Here is a 21170-nt window from a genome sequence, read left to right as displayed (position 1 = left end):
TTTCCATTTAATCTCTTGAAGACTAGTCCCACAGCCTGAGTTCCCTGTGCTTTTCACTTACTTCCTGTTAAACTGTTTCTATTACTAACTATGGAAATATTGTAAAATTGATAGAAGAGATTGTCAGGAATCTAAAAACCGAGTACCGCTGACTGCTGGGGTAATGTGAGATGATTGAAATCTGTTACCTGATTTGTTCTGAAATTTTTTTTCTGTGTAATAAAACTTAAGTTTTCTCAGTTCTCAAGAAAATGTAGTTTTGTTTTCTAGCTAATCAAAGATTTACAGCATGAAGCTCCCAGACTATAAAAAAAAATGTTTTGGGTGCAGATCTTTTTCTAAAAGCACTCCTATGCTTTCTTAAAGCACAATGGACATACAGTAGCCTTTTCTTGGCATGAATTACAACACACATAATACAGTATTATTGCTGTTGCTTTTTTGAGTTCCTTGAGGATTTTTTAAAAGTCACTTATTTCTTCCCTTTATCTGTAGTCTTTCTTTACTGTCAAAAAATATTCTTATCACTCAGATTGTTCCTTCTAATCTGCTGTGATGTTTGGGCATAGATAGAGAAGTATGTGGCATTTGTTTTACCTGGTTTTAAAGGGCCCACATGAAGTATTTATGCATTTTAACTTGGCTCTTTTTCCTCTAGGTTCTTTGCAGATGTAGTTCCTGCAGTCAGGAAGTGGAAAGCAGCTGGAATGAAAGTGTATATCTATTCTTCAGGGAGCATAGAGGCACAGAAACTGTTATTTGGGCATTCTGCAGAGGGAGATATTCTTGAGGTAGGTTACTTGGTTTATTTTCTTTTGACACTCAAAAAGCACGAAATACAGAATAGTAAGAATTGTGCAAGGGTTATAAGTTAAACCTGCATGTGGGTAACTGCATTTGTATGTGCTGATATGTGGGTTGTGAAAAGAAGAGGACAAGCTGGGGAATGCATAGGGAAGGGTGAAATAAGTTTTTGGATCAAAATCTGTTAAACTTTGTTGTACATCAGGATCACCTGAGAAGTTTGTTAAAAATGTAGATCTGTGGGCCTTGCTTCCTAGCAAATCTGAAAGGGCAGATCTAGAGTGGAGATCTCGAGCTTGCATTTTTAAAGATCCACCTGAGGTGATTTTAGACCAGGGCAAATGTTACAACCGGCTACAATGTGTATGTAAAAACTGTCAGGTAAAAGGGCCGAAGACCAAGACCAGACCAGGCCACAACAAGCCTTTATTAGGGGAATAGATCTGCCGGGCTGTCTCTGAACAAAGGAGAGACAAAAGCAATATGGCTGGGGCAGGGAGAGTCTTTTATAGAGACTGGGGTGGGGCTTGTAGGGGCTGAGGCGGGGTTGACTGAGGTAGTGACTAGGGAATGGAGGAGCCGGTGATGTCACTAGGTGGTAGGAGGTGAGCGAGTATTAGGTTACTCTCTAGGTGGGAACAGGGGCATGCTGGGAAGAAGGGTTTGTTCTTTGGTGGGAGCAACCATCTTGGCATGACGTCACACAGGGGAAGGGGCAAGGCACCATAGGAAGAGGGCAGCAACTATACATAATAGCTGCTGAGGTGGTGGGAGACCTATCAAAAACATGCATGTGTGTAGGGAACAGGGGAAGGGGATGTTACCATTACCTCTGCAGTAAGTCCTAGTCTCCTGCGAGCCACGGCAGCACATGGCGAATTACAGGAAAGGTAGACAAATGAGAAGAAGCTGAGCTTTGGGTCTGATCAGTGCTGCTCTGGACAGCAAAGACAAAAGCTCCCTAGCTTGCAGCACTTTTTATTCAGTACTTGGGGAAACAGATGTAACAAGTGAAAATGCAGAGTTCAGTACTTTACATTGGGATAAACAAGGTGTAAAAAGACTGGGGGGCAGTGGAAATCTAAGAAGAATGAAGTATGCAGATGAAGATTTGGTCCCTCTCTGGCGTCTCCCGCAGGTGTGGTTTTGTCCTGGAGCTTTACAGCATCCGGGGATCACTGAGGTCTCAGTTGTGACCCGAGGCCAAAATGCAGTTATGTCTGCAATGTCGTAGCTGGTCTGTAGGCAGGAGAACTAGGCCTACTCAAATGATTTTTCCCTAGAATTATGTAGCATTGGTCCCAACACATGTGGACCGGGGATTTAGCTCAGTGGTCCTGGTGCCTGCCTCACAAGTGTAAGGTCCTGAGTTCAATCCCCGGTACCTAAATAAATAAATAAATAAATAAATAAATAAATGTATGTACGTACACACAGCTAGCATGTAAATCAGCTATCTCACCAGTATTAGAAAATCAGTACCCAAAAGAAAGTGGTGAAGTGCTCTTTGTTTGTATAAAATCAGGTAACAAAAAAACAGTTAATCACATTTAATTGTATTGTATTTGTAATTTCTTTTGCATAAAGTTAAAGTTTACTCTACTTGGGTGTGGTGGTGCATGCCTGTAATCCCAGCTATTCAGGAGACTGAGGCAGGAGGATTGCAAATTTGAGATCAGCCTAGGCAACTGAGAGTCCATCTCAAATTAAATTTTAAGAAAGGGTTAGGGATATAGTTCAGTGGTAGAGCACTTGCCTAGCATGTGGAACATGTACAGGAAAACAAAAGTATTCTGTGTCTTAAAAAATAATAAAATTAGGTAAGATCCAAAATAGGACTGCTGTGATAAGAACTGCATAAAGGAGTGTGTGTGTGTGTGTGTGTGTGTGTGTGTGTGTGTGTGTGTGTGTGTGTGTGGTGCTGGGGATTTAACTCAGGACCTTGTGCATGCCAGGCAAGTGCTCTACTGCTGAGCTATGCCCCAGGCCCCTTAAAGATGTTCTGAATGCAGCAAAGCACAAAGTAGTCTCATTTGTTTGTTTCTGCCACTTTGGAGAGGTATAGGTTTTATTTCAGGGGAAAAAACTCACTGCATTATTATGTAAGACAGTGACACATTATCAAGCACAGTGATAAATTAAAATCACCTATTACATATTTCCTGTACACAAGACAATTTCTTCTTGTCTCTCTGTGTCACAGCCTGCAACCCCTTAAGGATGGGGTGGGGTGGTCAGCAGAAGGGAATACATTTAAAACTAAAAAGAAGTACTGACCGGGGCCAGCAATAAAGCACATGCCTTAGGTTCAATCCCAGTGCCATAAAGAGAAAAAAAAAGTGCTGACAACTGAATACAGGATGAACTTATTATACATAAGTAATTTGGCCAGGTATCCTCCCTCCGCCCCTTTCTCTCTTTCTGTGCTTGGGATTGAGACTAGTTGAATCTAGCACCTTGTGCACTCTGGGCAAGCACTCCACCACTGAGCTACATTCCCAACCCTAAAATAAATATTTATTGAGCCCTTGGAGTTTGCAGAGAATATGGCTTTAGAGGTTGTCCCATTTTAATTTTCCTTTTTTTCATCTTATTTGTAAATCAGATATGAAACTACTAGTGAAACCCTTTAGTCGTTAGTCACTATCCTCTGAATTCAGATATAAACTTCTTTTCCAGTCTCTCATACTATAGGCAATAAGGTAAAAGTAGACAGGACATGATAATTACCTACTGAATTCAGTAATAAAAATCTTATTTTTCAGTTACCAAATAAGGCACAATGAGAGAAAAGGAATATGCAAAAACAATCTTAAGTTAAAAGAAAACTTATTATTTCCTTAATTTTGAATGGTCATTAGGCTTGTTTTTAGTTTTTGAGAAGTTCTGAAGACATTCAAATGTGATCACATCATAATAGCTAATCCTAAAAATGGGTTTATTTTACTTACTGTTGGTTATAAGCAAGTGACACATTTGACCTCAGTTACTTCTAAGATAGTTAGGTCAGCCACTAACACAAAGGGAGAACTGAAAATATTTTTAATTAGAAAATGAAAGTTTTTTGAAAGAAAAGTAATAGCTTATTAATGATACAAGTTAGATAAATCTTTTCATTCCAGGATCAGAAGAGTAATATTTAGATTCTTCAGGAATGAAACCCAGTCCGATAAGTAAAGCAAATAGTGTCTTAAGGATAGAATGTAGGGAATGTGTATCTCTTAATGATTTTGGATATAAAATGAATGCTAATGAAAACCAGGTGGAGTATAATTGTACATATGATAAACTGGCAGTTTTCTTCTTCCAAATGTTTATTGCTATAAAACCTTTTTATGTTTACTTTTTGGAGCAGCCATAAAGTTCTCTATTAAGTAGATGTTCAGTAAATATTTACTGAATGAATGAAGTCACTATGATTTCATTCATTTCAGGGAAAAAGGATATAAGACAAAAGGATTTGGTGTCAGTATTAGTCTTTCTCTCTTCTCTTTGTTCAGCTTTTTGATGGTCACTTTGATACCAAGATTGGACATAAAGTGGAGAGTGAGAGTTACCGAAAGATTGCAGATAGCATTGGGTGCTCAACCAGCAACATCTTGTTTCTGACAGACGTTACTTTGGGTGAGTAATAATCAGACATGGGGTTTTTTTGGCGATGGGGTCAGGCTGGCCTGGAACTCCTGGGCTTAAGCAATCCTCCTGCCTCATCCTCCTGAGTTGCTGGGACTACAGGCACATACCACCGTGCCCACTGGACTTCTTATGTTATATATTCCAGGGGAGGAGCCTGGCCTGGTACTATGAACACATTTCTTTTAAGAAAGTTTATGTGGGGATCCTTGAAAAATATAATAATGTATAAAAAGAAATGGTGAACCATCTTGTCCACTTCTGTCTCCATTTATTAATCCTTGGAGGTTGCCACTCTGTGTGCACAAATGGAAGACCTAGGGTATCACTGGGGTGGAGCACACTGGCAGGACTATAGGTCATGGTTAGTTAAGGGCAGTAAAGTTACAGCGAACCTGTACCAAATACATTTAACAAAAGTGAGGCTGGCTCTAGACTTAGGAAAAAGAGACAGAGACAGAGAGAGAGAGACAGAGAGAGAGACCAGGTTGTAAATCTCAGGTGGATTCACAGTGTAAAAATGCACATTATTTTACCCAGCCCAGCCCTCTTTATTAGGCATAGTACATTAGTATTATACATTATCACTTTAAGGGTTGAATGCACGCAACAGTGCAGTTTGTTTTACTGGCAATAGAAATGATTTCTGTAGTACTTTCCACCACGTTGAACACTCACACAGCAGTGTCTGTAAGAATGTGAGTCCTCTAGGGAAATACAGAAGGAAGAGTCAGTGAATGAGGGAACCAGAAGCACAGGCGTACAGGAAGGTGGGTCTTCCTTGCCGCCGGCCCCTGGGCAGAGAAGCTTTCCACACTCTCCCACCTGGCTCCCGCCTTTGATTGCATCTCCAGTGGGCCGGCTTCTGGTGTTTGTAATTGTGCTTGTGTTTCAGGGCAGTTCTCTATATTTGTGTTCTTTCCCTTCTACCTTGAGTTGTAAATTTCTCAGGGACTGAGATCACACCCTCACTTACTCCCAGAACAGGACTTTGTGTACTGTGCTGGGACTCTCGATAAATCTCGACTATGTCTGTGACAGGGACATAGGCTGGTGTATTAGTCAGCTTTCTTATTGCTGGCACCAAATATCCCACACCTCCAACCTAAAGGAGAGGTTTATTCAGCTCACAGTTTCAGAAGTTTCAGTCCATGACTGGCTGGCTCCAGGGCAAGAACATCATGGTGGAAGAGCCTGGCAGAGCAAAGCTGCTTAGGTCATGGCAGCCAGGAAACAGCAGGGCCAGAGAGGAAGGGCAAGGTGCACCCACCCTGACACACCTGGAAGTGAGTTACTAATCCCCTAGGTGGCTCCCAAGCCAATCAAGTTTATAGTCAACCTTATTGGAGTGCACCACTGTGCCTAGCTTCAGTAATTAATACCTTTGTTAAATGTCAGTCCTTGGAAAGTGGACTGAAATTTTAAATCTAGGTAACCAGTAGCAATTCACAGTGATTTCCTACCTTAAGATTTGGAAACTCAGGGCCGGGGATTTAGCCCAGTGGTGCCGCACCTACCTTGAAAGCCAAGGTCCTGAGTTCGATCCCCGGTTAAAAAAAAAAAAAAAAAAAAAGATTTGGAAACTCAGCAGATTTAGTGGGATTAGTGAGATCAGCCTCTTTCCCGTGTGTCCCTGCTTGGGTCAGCTTCTGAGTTCAAGGATTTCTATAAATTGCTCATTTTTTCTACTTCCTGGAAAGCTTGCTCTCACATATCTGAGTGCACCAGAGGAGACAGACAAGCTGCTGCAAGGTTTATTGTTAACTAAGTTGCCAGGCCATGGGAGAGGAAGCATCAGTGAATGTTAGCCTCAGCCACTGCCATTTCTCCCGGCCTCCTCTCCCCTGAGCTGTAAATGGATCATAAATGTTTGCCAATCATGTTTGTATATGGAACCTTCTGCAGTTTCCAGCAGCAGTGTAGCCTTGGGTGGCTTTTGGGAATTAGAGTGGTACTGTTGAAGTTGCCTTACTTACTAGAGGGTAAGGTAGTGGTGTGCCAGCAGTTTCTGTGAATGAGGACAGTTGGAGAACTGTTGCTCTTTTATTCCTCATGGAAAGGAAAAAGGTCTTGTTCTGGTGAGTTTAGCTCGTTTAATCTGCATTTCTTTATTCACATAATGGAAACTGTTGGAAATAAAGCTCTACAGTTTACTTTACACTTAATTACCTTAGCACATTGTTGTTGTCTGTTCTTTGATTTTTTGGAGCCATGGTCTTGTGTAGTTCAGGCTGGCCTTGAGCTCACTGTTTAGTCCAGGCTGGCCTCAAACTTGCAGGCCTCCTGAGTGCTAGGATTATAGGCATTTATAGTTGTGTGCCACCATGCCTGGCTGCCCAAGCACTTTAGATGGTAGATTTCTTCATGCTTAGAATTAAGGACTTGCTTTGGGTTAGAATTCCCCACCCAGTCAGCCATTTCTCTGATCAAGTATGATTCAGTGTGGGATCCCTGGACTCTCTCCATCCCCTGCTTTTTGGTTATTGACTATAATGCCTCTCTCAGATAAGACTACATGTAGTTTCTTCATATTCTTGTCTTTAGCCTTTTTCTAGTCATATATCTATAATTTTAGGTCTTTCTGTTCTCACCTAAGCCATTTCCTTAGGTTGCAGTTCCAGAAAATATTTTTTTTTTTTTGGTACCGGGGATCGAACTCGGGTCCTTCCGCTTGTGCAGCAGGTGTCAAAACCACTGAGCTAAATCCCTGGCCCACCAGAAACTATTTCTAACTCCAAAGAATAGCAATAATCCTAGCATTAGCCTCGAAATGAAACTGGCTTCTTCTTTAGTACTCTGTATGAAGGTTTTATTCCTGCCACTCATCTTTGCCAGTCCCATGCATGTTAGGCGCAAGAGACAGAACTGGATCACATGTGGTGGGGTTGAGCCTGGTAGTTGCCTCGCTTTTCCTGTCACCTGTGGGCCTGTGTCTTGGTGCCACACACCCAGACTCCCACTGCCAAGGCACCCTCAGAAGGCTAAGTTGGTACCCAGATGATACCCAAGTATGAAAGAGAAAATGGAAGATGTTCTCCTTGGAGAAGAGCAAAGGAATCCAGAGTTTGATGTCAATGAATACTCAAGTGTCTCAATATTTACCAAAAGAGCAAACATGCTGAAGGGAAAAACTTCCCTCCTCAGAAGTGCCTAACTGGGAGCAGCCATTGGCTGGCTCCCCTGTCATCCTGACTCCTGGCCAGGACGAAGCTTTGCCGGGCAGTCAGGCTTGGGAGGTGGGGCAAGAAGGAGCTGCCTGTCTGCTGGACTCTCTCTGGGACTCGGGAAAAGGACAGGGTGTTGCAAAGCAGAGCCAGAGATGGCTGGTGGGAAGACGGTTCTTCCCTGTGGGGTCTCTCCAGGAGCACCTCTGGCTCTGCACTGCCCCTGCAGTTAGCCCCAGAGGCTGAGAAAGTGTCTCCCAATAGTCCAAGCCTTGTTTCCTAGAACACACACCAGGTTTTCACCTGGTGTCCGCCTGTCCCAGGAAGTCAGCTCTCACCACGCACCCATGTCCTGTTCCCACTCCAGCTGCTTTGTGCTTAGTGTTTACTTGTGTGCTTTTTATTCCCACCTAGAATTACTCCTCTCTCTATGAGTTTTCTTTTTCTGAAGCTTTTGATCCTGCTCTTTGTGTGTGGAGGAATCGTGTGGATCTTGATTCAGTTGTTCCACGTCAGGGTGCAGGTGGGTCTTCCACCTGGGGTGTCAGTGCCCAAAAGCACTGGCAGGCTTTTCCTGTAAAGGCCACAAGTAGTTGCTGCAGCCTTTGAGGTGGTAGCTTCTCTGTCCCAGCTGTTCGACTGTCCTTGCAGGGCCAGGCAGTCATACCCACATGAATGGGTGTGGCTCTGTACCACAGCAGGTGGTAGCCTGTCATTTGCCAACCCCTTTTCCAGAGCACAGACCAGGAAGTTGGGCTGAGGTTGGAGTTTAACCTGGCCACTTGCTGGCTCTCGGTTTCTGTATGTGTAAGGTGTGGATAATGATACCGGCTTCCTCAGGTTGCTGTGCAGATTTAGATGAGAATGGGCACTCCATTAGGCAGGAGCTTTGTTTTGTTCACATAGCTCTGGTCCCGGAATAGTACCTAGCACTTAGGAGGTGCTAAATTAATGGAAGGGATTAGCTGTTATTTTTCAAATAGAAATAAAGTGGAGAGAGCAGTGCAGCTCAAGGTATACTAGAGATATCCCTTGGAATATGTTGTTTACCTAGCTTAATTCCTGTTTTTGTTTGTTTGTTTGTTTTGGTACTGGGGGATCGAACTTAGGACCTTGTGCTTGCAAGGTGGGCAGCGGCACCACTGAGCTGAATCCCCAGCCCAGACTACTAGACTACTCTTGTTTTTTTTTTTTTTGGTACCAGGGATTGAACTCGGGTCCTTGTGCTTGCGCAGCAGGCGGCAAAACCACTGAGCTAAATCCCCGGCCCGACTACTCTTGTTTTTATTCTACCGTTCACACACAGAGTCACTGATACTCAGGCACTCATAGAATAGTGAGGGGAGAAACGACAATTTACAAAAGTTCATTTATGTTTTTATGACAGGGAAATACAGGTGTTAGAGAAGATGTGCTAGTAGAGATGATGGTGGCTCTGGAAAACAATGTTTGAACTGAATTTTGAAGAGTAGGAATTTTCCAGGCAGAGGGAACAGGTAGTGTAGGGAGGGTGTGTGACATGTCGGGGCTGGTGTGACAATAGGTACTTCGGCCCATCTGGATCATAGGATTCCTTTCATCCGGAATCTGCTTCATCAGTGTGGTTACCTGTACCTGCCCTTCCGGAGATAGCTCAGGTCTTTCTTGGTAGGACCCATGGGAGAGAGTAGAGGAAGATGGACAAATGGAATGCACCTCTGTCTTCCTGCACTCATAGATAGTGCAGTTAATAAAGCTTGGAAGTGTAGGATATGCTTCCATTCTTCTGGGAACAATTAGGCCATTTTTAAACATGGAGCTGAAACATACAAGGAGAGGAAAATGTGCTTATCTTCTAGTGTCAACAAAAATCAGGCCCAAATTCGCTGCTGCTGTTGTCACGTCCCCCGATAATGTTGGTGCAAATCTCAGCCATTGTGGTTTCTGACCCATTCCACAGAGGCCAGTGCTGCTGAGGAAGCGGATGTGCACGTAGCTGTGGTGGTGAGGCCTGGCAATGCAGGGCTGACAGATGATGAGAAGACTTACTACCGGCTCATTACCTCCTTCAGTGAGCTCCGTCTGCCTTCATCCTCATAGACCCTCAGTGTCTAGCTTTATTCTGATGGTATGTGTGTGCTCAGATTCATTTCCATGGGCACATGGTGAAAAAACGTCCTCGGCCCATTGAAAATGAAGCTTACTTAAAGATGCTTTATATGGAGACACTGTTTTAGATCATAACTATCCCTTGTTGAAAGCAAAGTGTAATTGATAGAAATTGCTAAAATACAGATCGAATATGTTAGGTTTATCTGGTCATTACCAAAATGGAAAGCCAGTTATTATTCAGAAGTCTTTATTTTTAATGGCAAATAATGTCAGAGAGATTGCCAATAATAATTCATAGCCTCTGTGTAATTGAGTTACAAGATTATATCAGTTGCATTTTATATTTGTCTCCCTGTGTATAAATGAAAAAGTTACCTATTTCTGTTCCAAAAGAGCAAAATTGGGAAAGAAAAATTAACTAGAGCATTGATCAATCAAGTATTTGTTACATAAGAAGAGATTTGCTAATCATATGGCTCCCACACCAAGCACTTGGTCTCTCAATGAAAAAGTGCACTGATTCAACAACTGAAAGGGAAGTGTAGCACTTAACGCTTAACAGAATAGCCCTAATCCTGCCGGTTGTTATCATCATAGATTTTACAGTTGCCTTTTTAACTATGTCTTAGCACAGTTTGAGAATATATGTCAATTGCTATTTACTGTTTTTTTAATTTACTGAAATAAGCCCGTAACATCAAAAAGAGCTGTAGTACATAATATTTTCTTCTGAAATGGATGTGAGAAATGTAAATTTTATAACAGCATTAGTTATCTTGGTTCATTTCTAATATTACATGTCGGTTTCATGCTGTGATTAATAAAAGCATTTCCTTCTCAAGTTTTGTACAAGTTGCTGAACTGTATCACTTACTGCCAAAAGCAAAAGAGACACTGAGACTGAAGGGAGATTGAAAAAAAATAACAATTTTATTTTGGTATTTGTCTTTATTGTGTGTGATGTGTGTATACTTCATGGGAATGCCAGAGGAAGCCCCAACTAGCATTTGAATCATGTATACATATATGGTTAGGATTTCATTTGGGTAGTAAACATTCAGTATATGAGTGGGGTTTCTTAGATTTTTGGGAATTTCATAAGTATATAAGATGATGCTTGAAGGAAGGAGATGTTTTCCTAATTAAACAAGAAAAACTGTAAGGGATCCTAGAGGAATAATTTTAGAAATCCTCTGAATAAGAAAAGGAAATAGTCTTGCAAATAAGAGAGAACAGGGGAGAGACATGAAATAGTTTATATCGTTAATTTTGATCTTCTAGTAGCTAAGAAATCTAAAGGCTATAAAAATATACAAGAGTAGAAAAACAGAAATGAGTTTCAATAAATCTTAGAAATGGGAGTAATTTGTAAATGATAAAACCATGAATGGCAGTAAGGGAATGACGTTGATTTTTCTGGACAAGCTTGTGGGCAAACAGGACAACAGAGTGTCCCTTAGTAAAGTACAGGGAAATGAAAGAGTAAGGAAGAAATAAGAGAGGATTTTGCATCAGACTTGAAGGTAGAAAGGAATTGGAGGCACTCAGTTCTAGCCAACTGCGAATGGGAGAGTAGTCCACTATGGAGAGAGTTCTAGAAAAGCTGTAGTTTACACTGAGAAATGAGGACAGAAAAACAGATTGAGGAATTAAGAGAAAGGTGAAATATTAGATTGAATTTGTCAAAGTGGGGCATGTAAGGAAGGGAAAACAAAGTGGGTGAAAAAATTTTAGATTCAAAGAACCCCTTCACACTTGTGTAGTGGAGAGGATCTTTGGAAAAACCTGAGAAATAAAGCAGAAAAAGGATGGTTTCTTCCTCTTCGTAACCTAAGAAAGTGAGTAATGAAGCTTAGTGTGGTGGCTCAAGCCAGTAATCCCTGCACTCTGGGAGGCGGAAGCAGGAGGATCAAGAAACTTACTGACCTAGTGAGAACCCATCTCAAAAAATAAAAAAAGTGCTGGGGGTGCAGCTCAGTGCTACTCCCACCCCCAAAGACATGTAGAGTAATGAATTAGGTAAATCCAAATAAATTCATGGTCTTTAGGAAGTGAAGGAAAAAAAAAATCTCTGAAACTCTCACAAATGAGAATAAAGGCCTTAAATTTCCTTGGCATCTTATTTGCAGAAAACACAGAGTACAAAGGACTCTGAAAGTGTTGACTCTTTATTTCTGCCTGTTAATCAAGATCTATTTGAGTTGTTCTTTCGCACGATAGCCCTGATTTCCCAAGTCTGTAGGCACTCTAATCTTGTGGGCCTTCTGTAGTAGAAGGGCACCTGATCGCCCTTTTGGAAGGCCCACCTTACCTGCTAAGCCTCACACATGTTGAGTTGAGCGGAATTCACCGCCACAGGCCCACTGCCAAGGCCGATGCACTGCAGATGTTGCCCAGAAGATGGTGCTGTTTCTACAGAGACGTCATCAAGTGTGAGGCCACCAGTTATACCACATGAGGCTAAGAGGGAGCAGCAGCATGAGGGAAAAATGAGTGTAGTTCATTTAGCCCTGAAATCAAATAGCAGGATATTGTAAGAGTCAGAGAAGTTTGAGAAAAGTGACAATAATTTCAAATGAAATCTACCCATTTCTATCTCTCTTCCTGACTTTGTCCCTTGAGACACATTTTAAAAAATGAGGGCCAGGGATTTAGCTCAGTGGTTCTGCCGCCTGCCTCTCAAGCTCAAGGTCCCCAATTCCATCCCCGGTACCCAAAAAAAAAAAAAAGAGAAGTAATTTGGGTGATTTGGGGGTAATTTTTCCAGCAGCAGTGTGAAGAGGGTTTATTTCCATTCCTGTCAGTTTAAAAGTTAAAATAATACGTGCCCAACCAGTTTGCTATCTTGTCACCCACCCTTGAAGGCAGTGAGGCATTTATCCTTCAGCTAATATTTAAGAGTAAAGGTTTTGCTAATACACTCAGAATGACCCTAACAAGTAAAATTCATCTTCTTTACAAATTGAACCCACATTCATTGTTAAATATTAAGCATCTACAGTGTCCTTCAGATGTGCACATTTTTTCCACATTACCTCTATTCAGAGACTACAAAAAATTAGATACAGTATTGGTAAGTGTTCTGCAGAGAACATAGATACAATGGCTTTTACCAGGAAGTGGAGGAATTGTGACCATTGAAGACGAGGTGTGGAAGAAGCCAGGGAAGAGCAGCCTATGCACAGGGACCTGTGTGGAGCAGAAATCTGAGGCAGAGTGTGGCCCATGCTGCTGGATGCATCAGAGAAGTGCACAGAAGTGGATCCTTACAGCCTGCTGCCCTGGGAAAGGGCTGGAATTGTGGTTTAAGTGTGATGGGAAGCCACCAGAGGATTTGAGCAGAAGATGCTATGAGTGATTTACAGCTTTAAGGAACTCTTTGTTGGGTAAAGAATGGGTTATAGATGAGCAAGAGTGAATGCAGGAATGCCTGGTAACATCCCTTTAATTACAGGCACATCCCTGTAATTCTAGCACTCCAGGAGGCTGAGGCAGGAGAAGCGTGTGATCAAGCCCAGCCTGGGCAACTTAATGATGTAGTAAGACCCTATCTCAAAATGAAAAAGGGCTGGAGATGCCTTCTCAGTGAGAAGGCGCTGGGTTCGATCTCCAGGGATGCCCCCCCCCCCCCCGCAAAGAAAAGAATGGATGCAGGAAGACCAGGTATATCAGGATTGAATGCTAGAGGAAAAACCTCTTTAGGGGTATTTTAATCAGAAAGGAATTTAAAACAAGGAGTAAGATGATTTGCAAAATCAGTGGAAGGACTAGAGTAGGTATGAGAAATGCCCCAGGAGTCTTGTGTTGAAGGAGACCCCACGGTGGGGAGTTCAGGGAGCCTGCCTCCATTGCCACCACTGCTCACTCTGGAAAGCTGGCTAGATGCTGATCCACTGCAGCGTTTCCAGACAGGACCTGTAATATTGCTTAGCAACAGCAGTGGCCTTGGGAAGATTGCCTCTGTCATGCTTCTCTTTACAACTGCTGCTATATATCATTGATGGTGTCCTACTGCAACTTAGAACTCTACATGTAAGATCTTCCAACTCCAATTAGCGGGTAAAATGGCATTTGAGAGAGTTTGCTGGATCTAGGATAGAAGGCTATTGCAGTAATCAAGGTAAGGGATGGTAGTAGCTTGTTTTAGAGTACCATAGTGCAAATAGAGATGGACAGATTAGGAATATAGTTCAGAGATGTCAATGACTGCCCCTGTTGATTGGATTTGAAAGAGTAACCTCTAGACTCTTAGCTTGAGCAACTGGATGGATGGCATTACTGGAAAAACAGCTGTACCACTGACATAACATGAAGCTGCGAGAAGCCAATGTATACACTGATGTAAGTGACTGAAGAGCCATTGAGTATAAGTCTACAATTCAAGATCCTGGCCTGGCTGTAGACCTGATTTGAGAGTTCATTGGCACAGAGGATACTAAAAGCCATGGGACATGGCAGAGTCTTTTGAGAGAAGAGAGCCTGGACCAGTGGTGGCGAATCTATGGCACAGGTGCCACAGTGGGCTGTTTGTATCATTGGAAGCTCTGAAAAGCTCATCGTCACTGGCCTAGACAGAGCCTTTAGGTTCCCACAGTAGAGATCAAGCCAAGGAAGGAACCAGGAAAAGAGATGGGAAACAGCTGGAAACTAAGCAGAAACCAGGAGACTGGTAGGGGAGGTGTGAAGAAGGTGGGGTGCACTCACACTGGCACTGCCCAAAATCCAAGGAACTGGAGGGTAGCCTGGCCCTTGAGTTGGATGAGGGCAGTCTCTGGAGAAGGGAGAAGAGGTTAGTTCACATCGAAGAGACTATGAGATCCCGCTGAACATTTATCAATTTTGTTGATTTTTTCAAAGAAACAACTTTTGGTATTTCAAATTCTCTATTTTGTTTATATCTACTCTTAGTCTTTCCTTCTGCTTTCTGTGGGTTTAGTTTGCTCTTTTTTTCTTGTTTCTCAAGGTGAAAGGTAAGGTAATTATTTGAGGTCTTATTTTTGTTCAGTTTAGTTTGCAGTGCTGGGGTTGAACCTAGAGCCTTGCACATGCTATGGCTGAGTTACATCCCAGTCCTAGATGTTTTTTTAATGCAGGCGCATACACCTCTGAATTCCCTGCTCAGCTCTACTGTCATTGCATCCATACCTTTTGGGATGTTGTTTTTATTTTTTGTTTTTGTTTTGCAGTGTGAGTGACCACACCCAAGCCCTTGGCTCCCTAGGCAAGCACTGTCCCACTGACTGCATCTGCAGACCCTATTGTGTCTTATTTTCTTTCTCTTGAAGTATTGACTTCTTCCTTTATCTGCTGGTTGTTTTAAGAGTATATTGTTTAGTTTCCACGTATTTGTGAATTATCTGAAGTTCCTTTTATTAATGCTTTCATTGCATTACCCTTGGAGAACATACTTTGTACAATTTTGATCTTTTTATATTTATGGCCTTACATAAAATTTGTTCTAAAGAATGTTCATTGTGCATTGGGGATATGACAGGTGAAGTGTTGGATATATATGTTAGGTCTATTTGAATCTTCTGTTTCCTTGGTGCTCTGTCTAGTTGCTCTATCAATTAATGATCATGGAGTATTGAGTTCTCCATCTACTATGATCAAACTGTCAGTTTCTTTTCTCATTTTTATTTTTGCTTCGTATATTTTGGTGCTCTGTCTTAGTTACTTTCTTGTTGCTGGAATAAAATAACCAACACCCCCAATTTAAACGAAGAATTTTATTTTAGCCCACGTTGTAGAGGTTTCAGCTCCAAGGCAGGGAGGTATGGCAGAGGTGAAATAGTCCATCGCAGGGCCAGCAAGAGGCAAGAAGCAGTGAGCCTGCCTTCTTTCTGTCCCTTTATATTCCAGGCAGGCTGTAAGCCTACTGGCTGGTGTGCCACCCATACCCGGGTTGGGTCTTCCTTCTTCAGTAAACCCAGCATCCACACCCAGAACTATGTTAAACCCATCAGTGGACTAATCCAGTATCACACACCCATGATCCTGCCACCTCCCAAAAGCAGCCCCCCTATGAGCTCTTGAGGCCTGGGGCGGGGGGATGTAGATAAAAGCTGTAACACTCTCCTCACATATATTTTTAACACTCTTAGAGCTTCTGATGGATTGATCCTTTAACAATACAATGTTTTTAATCTCATTTAAGTTTTTGTTTTAAATTTTTTGGTCTAATATTAGTATAGTGACTCAGCTGTCTGTTTCCATGAACTATCTTTTGCCATCCTTTTACTTTGAGCCTGTATGCTTCTCATAGAGAGTATACAGTGAATGTTTTTTAATCCGTTCCATTTGTCTCTACCTTTGAATTGAAGAGGTTATTCCACTTACATCTGATGTAATTACTGAAAGGAGTTATGTCTATTATTTTACTTTTTTTTTGAGACAAGGCCTGTGTAGTCCTCAAACTCGACATTCTCTTGCCTCAGCCTTCTGCATTCTGGGATTTTAGGCATGCATCACCATGAGTGGTTTCATTTTGCTATTTGATTTCTATATTTGTTACATCTTTTTGTTTAATTTCCTCATTGCTACCTTCTTGTGTTACATATTTTCTAGCATACCATTTTTGGTGTTTTTTTGGTACTAGGAATCGAACTCAGGATTTTGCACTTCCAAGGCAGGCGCAGTGCCACTGAGCTAAATCCCCAGTTCTATTTTTCTTGTTATGTTGTATTTTTCAGTCATTTCCCTCACAGTTTTCCTGGGGATTACAATTAACATTTCAAATTATAACAATCTAGCTCTGATTACTATTCCCCTGGTTTCAGCAGGATACAAAACTTTGCTACCATGATTCCATTTTTTTTCCACTTTATGCTGTTACTGTCGCAGATTGGCTCTTAATATATATGCACCCATCAACATAGATTTATCATTATTTTATGCAGTTGTCATTTAAACCAGATTCAGGAAAAAACAAGGAATAACAAGTACATTCACCTTCTCTTTTAATATTTACCCCTTGTGTTAGTTTCCTAGGGCTGCAAAGTACCCTAGATGGAGGGCATAAAGCCACAGAAACTCCCCTCTTCCTGAAGCCTGGTGGGTTCCATTCAGGGCCCTGAGGGAGAATCTGTCCCATGCCTCCTGGCTCCTGGTGACAGTCAGTAGTTCAGGGCTTTACTTGAGCTATAAATGTGTTATTCCAATTTCTGCTTCATTTCACACAGCTTCTTCCTGTGCCCTAATCCATTGTGAGCTCATTGTAATTATATATAGAATGGTTCTATCCCCAAATAAGGTTGCATTCTAGGTTACTAGGGATTAGGATTTTTACATATTTTGGAGCAGTAGAGGAGGGACACACAATTTAGCCCATAGCACCAAGAATATGTTAGCTTTTCAAAGCCCTTACTCACCAAAGCTTCTCATTCTTTAGCCTTTCCTACCAAGGTATTTGGTTAGGCTGTTCTTTCCCGTTACCCATTATTCCAGGAAGCTGTGATTAACACATGCCTGGGAACTGGCAGTGTTCCAACTTAGATGAGCTAAAGTGAAGCCTTTCAAGCTTGTGCTCCAAGGAGCTGCCCGCTGAGTGCTGATGTTGAAGTCCTAACCCTCACTGTCCTTGTGTGACTGCATTTGGGGACAGAAGACTTAAGTCAAGCCATAGGATGGGGCTCTAATCCCATAAGTTTGTTCCTATGCGAGAGGCAAGCAGGCTAATGCACCACTCAAAACAACCAGAATCCTGTGTGAGCTGCATTATTCTGCTCTCTTGGGCACTGTCTGCACCAGCTCTCAAGGCTGCCACTGGGGAGTGGGGACGTGAGACCAGGGTAAGTCAACATCACAGAGTTCCTGTGTTTCCCTGAGATTTAGCCAGGTTTTCTTGATTAAGTGACTGCCTGCTTGCTGCAGGTTTTTTCTTAGTTTCCAGAATTTCATTAAAGGTATTTTGGGCAGTTGTTTTTTTTTAACCATTTATTTTTGGAGGGAAGGACTTTTGGTGTCGCTTATGTGTGCATTTTCATGGACCTTACCCTCATGTCGACACAGCTTCCTCCTCTTAAAATCTCATGTGGGGTCCTGACTGCTTCAAGTAGAAGATAGCAGAGATGAAGGTTTATGACTTCCAAGGTTTACTTATGACCCAAGAGCTCCCTTTTTAAGACTGGGGGTCGGGCCCTTCTCTGGGGAAGCCAGCTACTGAGCTGGGAGGGAGCCCAGAGTCCCCTGTGTGGAGAGGACCAGAGGCCTGAGCTGACAGCCAGCATCGGCCTCCAGACACAGAGCAAACTCCCCTCCAGAGCTGCCACCTTCCACCAAGACCCAGGTGCATGGAGCTGGGCCAGGCTGGACCACTGTGCCATCAGCTCCTGACCCACAGAATCTGGGCACTGTAAACGGTGCTGTTGTGTCACTGAATTTTGTGGTGATTTGTTGGGCAGCTGCAGAACTAGAACCTTTCCAAGCAGTGTCCAGGGCTTTCTGTCCCTTTTGGTACGGAAAGGCTTCTCGGTGGCCTTTGCCTCAGCACACAGCCAGGAACCTCCAGGTCATCATCTTATTATTCTCCCTTCTGGTGGTGACATCTCCTCTCTTCCTAGAGTTTGCAGGTGTCCCCATCTCCCCAGCCATTAGGGCTGGAAACCTCAGAAGGCCTGACTCTTCCCCTCATAGGCAGCCAAGCACACTATTGTCTTTTTTACACCTGTTTTTTTTCTGTGGTACTAGGGATTGAACCCAGGCCCTTCACATTGAGCTATGCCCCCAGCCCTTTGTATTTTATATTTTCATATTTGAGACAGGGTCTTGTTTCATTGTCTAGGCTTGCCTTGGGCCTCTCGTTTTTTCCTCCCATTCTAACAATGTGTGCACGAGGCTGCGGGTGTTTATTATAACCTCCAGCATAAACACAGCAGTGCGAGACAACACTGCTGGTTGTAGACAGAGTGCCTTCAGGTGTTACACTAGTAGTGTGTCAAAGCCAGCCTGAATTGCATAGCTGAGACCCTGTCTCAATCAAACAATTAAATTTTTTTTTTAAAAGGACAGTGTTCAAAGCCTTCCAAGGGCAAGTAATGATACCATTTACAATTATAATACGGCAGTCCAGAGTCTCTGGAGAAAGCTCTCCTACTAGGACAGCACAAAAGCAAGCCGCCACTGGCCTGGAGCACTTGTAGTCATGGAATCCACTTTGATCCAGGTTTAATCAAAGCCTTCCCTTGAGCTCCTCTTCTTTCCCTGGCTACAAATCTAAATTCGGTTTGTAGCAATCTAGAGGCATGCATTAGATGTTATTCCAGTATTTGCTGGCAAGGAACTCCCTCATCCTGCTTGCTCCAGGAATATGCATTAAGTACATCATGTCCTTTTCTTAATCCCTGCCCACACAGCATTGCAGAAGCAGTTTTGGGGGGAGTTAGACTTTAAACATTGAGTAAGACCTACAGGGTCAGCTCTGCTTCTTGTCTTACAAATATGAAATTATATTTTTTTCTTCAGGTAAGGACCCAGCTAACCTCAGTACATGTTTTATTTTGTTTTGTTTGGTATTGGGGATCAAACTCAGGTCCTTGCACTTGTGGGGCAGGTGGCAGAACCACTGAGCTAAATCCCTGGCCCACTCAGTATATGGTTTTGAAGCTACATGAGAAAAAGTCAGGTACTGATGATGGTTTGCATAAAGATATTTCAAGTCCTATTTAGAACTTGGGCATTTGACAGAAACTACTTATTGCAAACATTGTAAAAAATAACATTTTTTTCTAAAGCTTCCTCCTCAAGACCCAGAAAGCTGTTTGCTTGGACAGACAGCAAGATATTTGTATCCTCTGAATATTTATAACCTCTGAAATGTCAGCGTTGGTTCCTAGATGCTGTCAACATTGAGTTGCCTAAATCAGGCTAAAAGTATTAAAAAAAATTTTTTTAAGGGTGTATGTGGCAGCTACCAGTCATTCATTTATTTTAGAAATACAAGTTGAACACCTAACTATGAATCAGCCACTGTTCTAGGTGCCAGGTAAATGGTGGGCAGAAATCCTTGCCTTGTGGAATTTTCATTTTTGGGCTGGAGAGGGCCAGATAACAAAATAAGTAAAGCACACTGTGTTAAGTGTTACCCATGTTAGAATTTTAACTGATCACAGGACCATGTTTTTAAAATGCTTCATAAAATAGGGAAGGGTGGAGGGGGTGAAGGGAGGACAGGGAATGGGGAAAAAATAAGAACCAAGATACATCATGTACAGGTACAAGCACCCAATGATAAATGTAAACATATTGTATACCTAAAATGTACCAATAAAAGACTTTAAGGAAAAAAAGTAAAATGTTTTATAAAGCTAGAAAGAGGGATAGATAGTGCGGGGGTAGGCTTAGAATTTGAGAGTTCAGGGGCCTCTGAGAGTGTAACATTCAGGTGAAGATGGTAAGGGATTTTAAGGATCTGGAGGAAGGTTGTCCATGGCAGAGGTCACAGTTAAGTACAAAAGCCCTGAGGCCAGAGCATGTTGGCTGTTGGAGGAAAATACGGAGGGCCTGAAATGGAGAGAAGGAAGGATCTCAGGACAGGTCTTGTTGAGCCTTCAGGGAATTTAGTGATCCGTGTTCTCGGTCTGAGTCCCAGGGAAGCCATTGGAAGGTTTCTAGCAGAGGACTGAGATTCGTTTTGACAGTTCATGATGACAGGCTGGAAGCTGAGAACAATTTCTGTAGCTTTAAAAATCCAGGAGCAATAGTAGCAGCAGGGGCCGGGTGGTGGCAGCAGACAGTCAGAGCATAAAGGTTTGCTGATGGATGTGGGGTGTGAGAGAAAGGAAAGACTGGGAAAAGCGATCAGTGTGAGCAAATGAAAGACGAGTGTCCTTAATGTAGACAGAAAGACAGAGGGAGGAGTTCACAGACACAGATCAGCAGTGCCGCACTTGAGACGCCTTCCAGGTCTGGCCCTTGGGATGGAGGTGTGGGCCAGAAACCCCAAGAAAAGGCAGCACCGGCAGCAGGTACAACTCGGGTACTGGCCAAGGTCACTAGAAGAGCGAGTGTAAACAGATGGCAGGAAGAGTGCCAGCAGCCGAGCCCTAGGGTTCTCCAGAGTTGGAATCTCAGAGAGGAGGTGACCCAGCAAAGGAAACAGGAAGGACAGGTAGGGGAAGCACTTTAAAAGGGCGAGGCTTTCCAGAAGTGCCCAAGGAGAAAATGCTTCACAGGGAGGTGGGAGAGGGTGCAGACTGAAGAGTCAGGTGGAGATGAGGGAAGGAAAGAAGTAAATTCTAGTTTGGTTAGTTTAATCTTGGGACCACAAAACCTAGCCTCTCCTGACACAAATAAACAGCGCTGTTCCAGGCTCCATTTATAACCAGTAAGATAAAAAATTTCAGGAAATGAAAGTTTTACTTTCCTGAACAAGAGCTAAAGAAAACCTGACAACACAGACAATGTGTATCTCTCTGGCAGTTTTCTATTAGATAAAAAACTATTAAACCTCTGAGATATTAGCATTAGTGTAATATAGCT

General features: G+C 42.6%; 1 protein-coding gene across 8 annotated transcripts in view; it reads left to right on the top strand.

Moving 5' to 3' along the window:
- Positions 1-10533, top strand: part of Enoph1 (enolase-phosphatase 1) — a 32151-nt gene extending 21618 nt beyond the window's left edge. For all 8 annotated transcript variants that reach the window (XM_004847971.4, XM_013073363.3, XM_087207084.1 and 5 more), the window contains 3 exons: positions 659-791; positions 4305-4428; positions 9541-10533. In XM_004847971.4, coding sequence (XP_004848028.1) covers positions 659-791; positions 4305-4428; positions 9541-9680 — 397 coding nt within the window. In that variant the 3' untranslated portion in view covers positions 9681-10533. The remainder of the gene's footprint in view (positions 1-658; positions 792-4304; positions 4429-9540) is intronic.
- The last annotated feature ends 10637 nt before the right edge of the window (positions 10534-21170 follow it).

Source organism: Heterocephalus glaber, unplaced genomic scaffold (assembly GCF_053883595.1).
Source record: "Heterocephalus glaber isolate CG9 unplaced genomic scaffold, H.glaber_assembly_v1.0 deba00000071, whole genome shotgun sequence".
Taxonomy (NCBI): domain Eukaryota; kingdom Metazoa; phylum Chordata; class Mammalia; order Rodentia; family Bathyergidae; genus Heterocephalus; species Heterocephalus glaber.
This window is presented reverse-complemented; position numbering and strand designations above follow the sequence as displayed.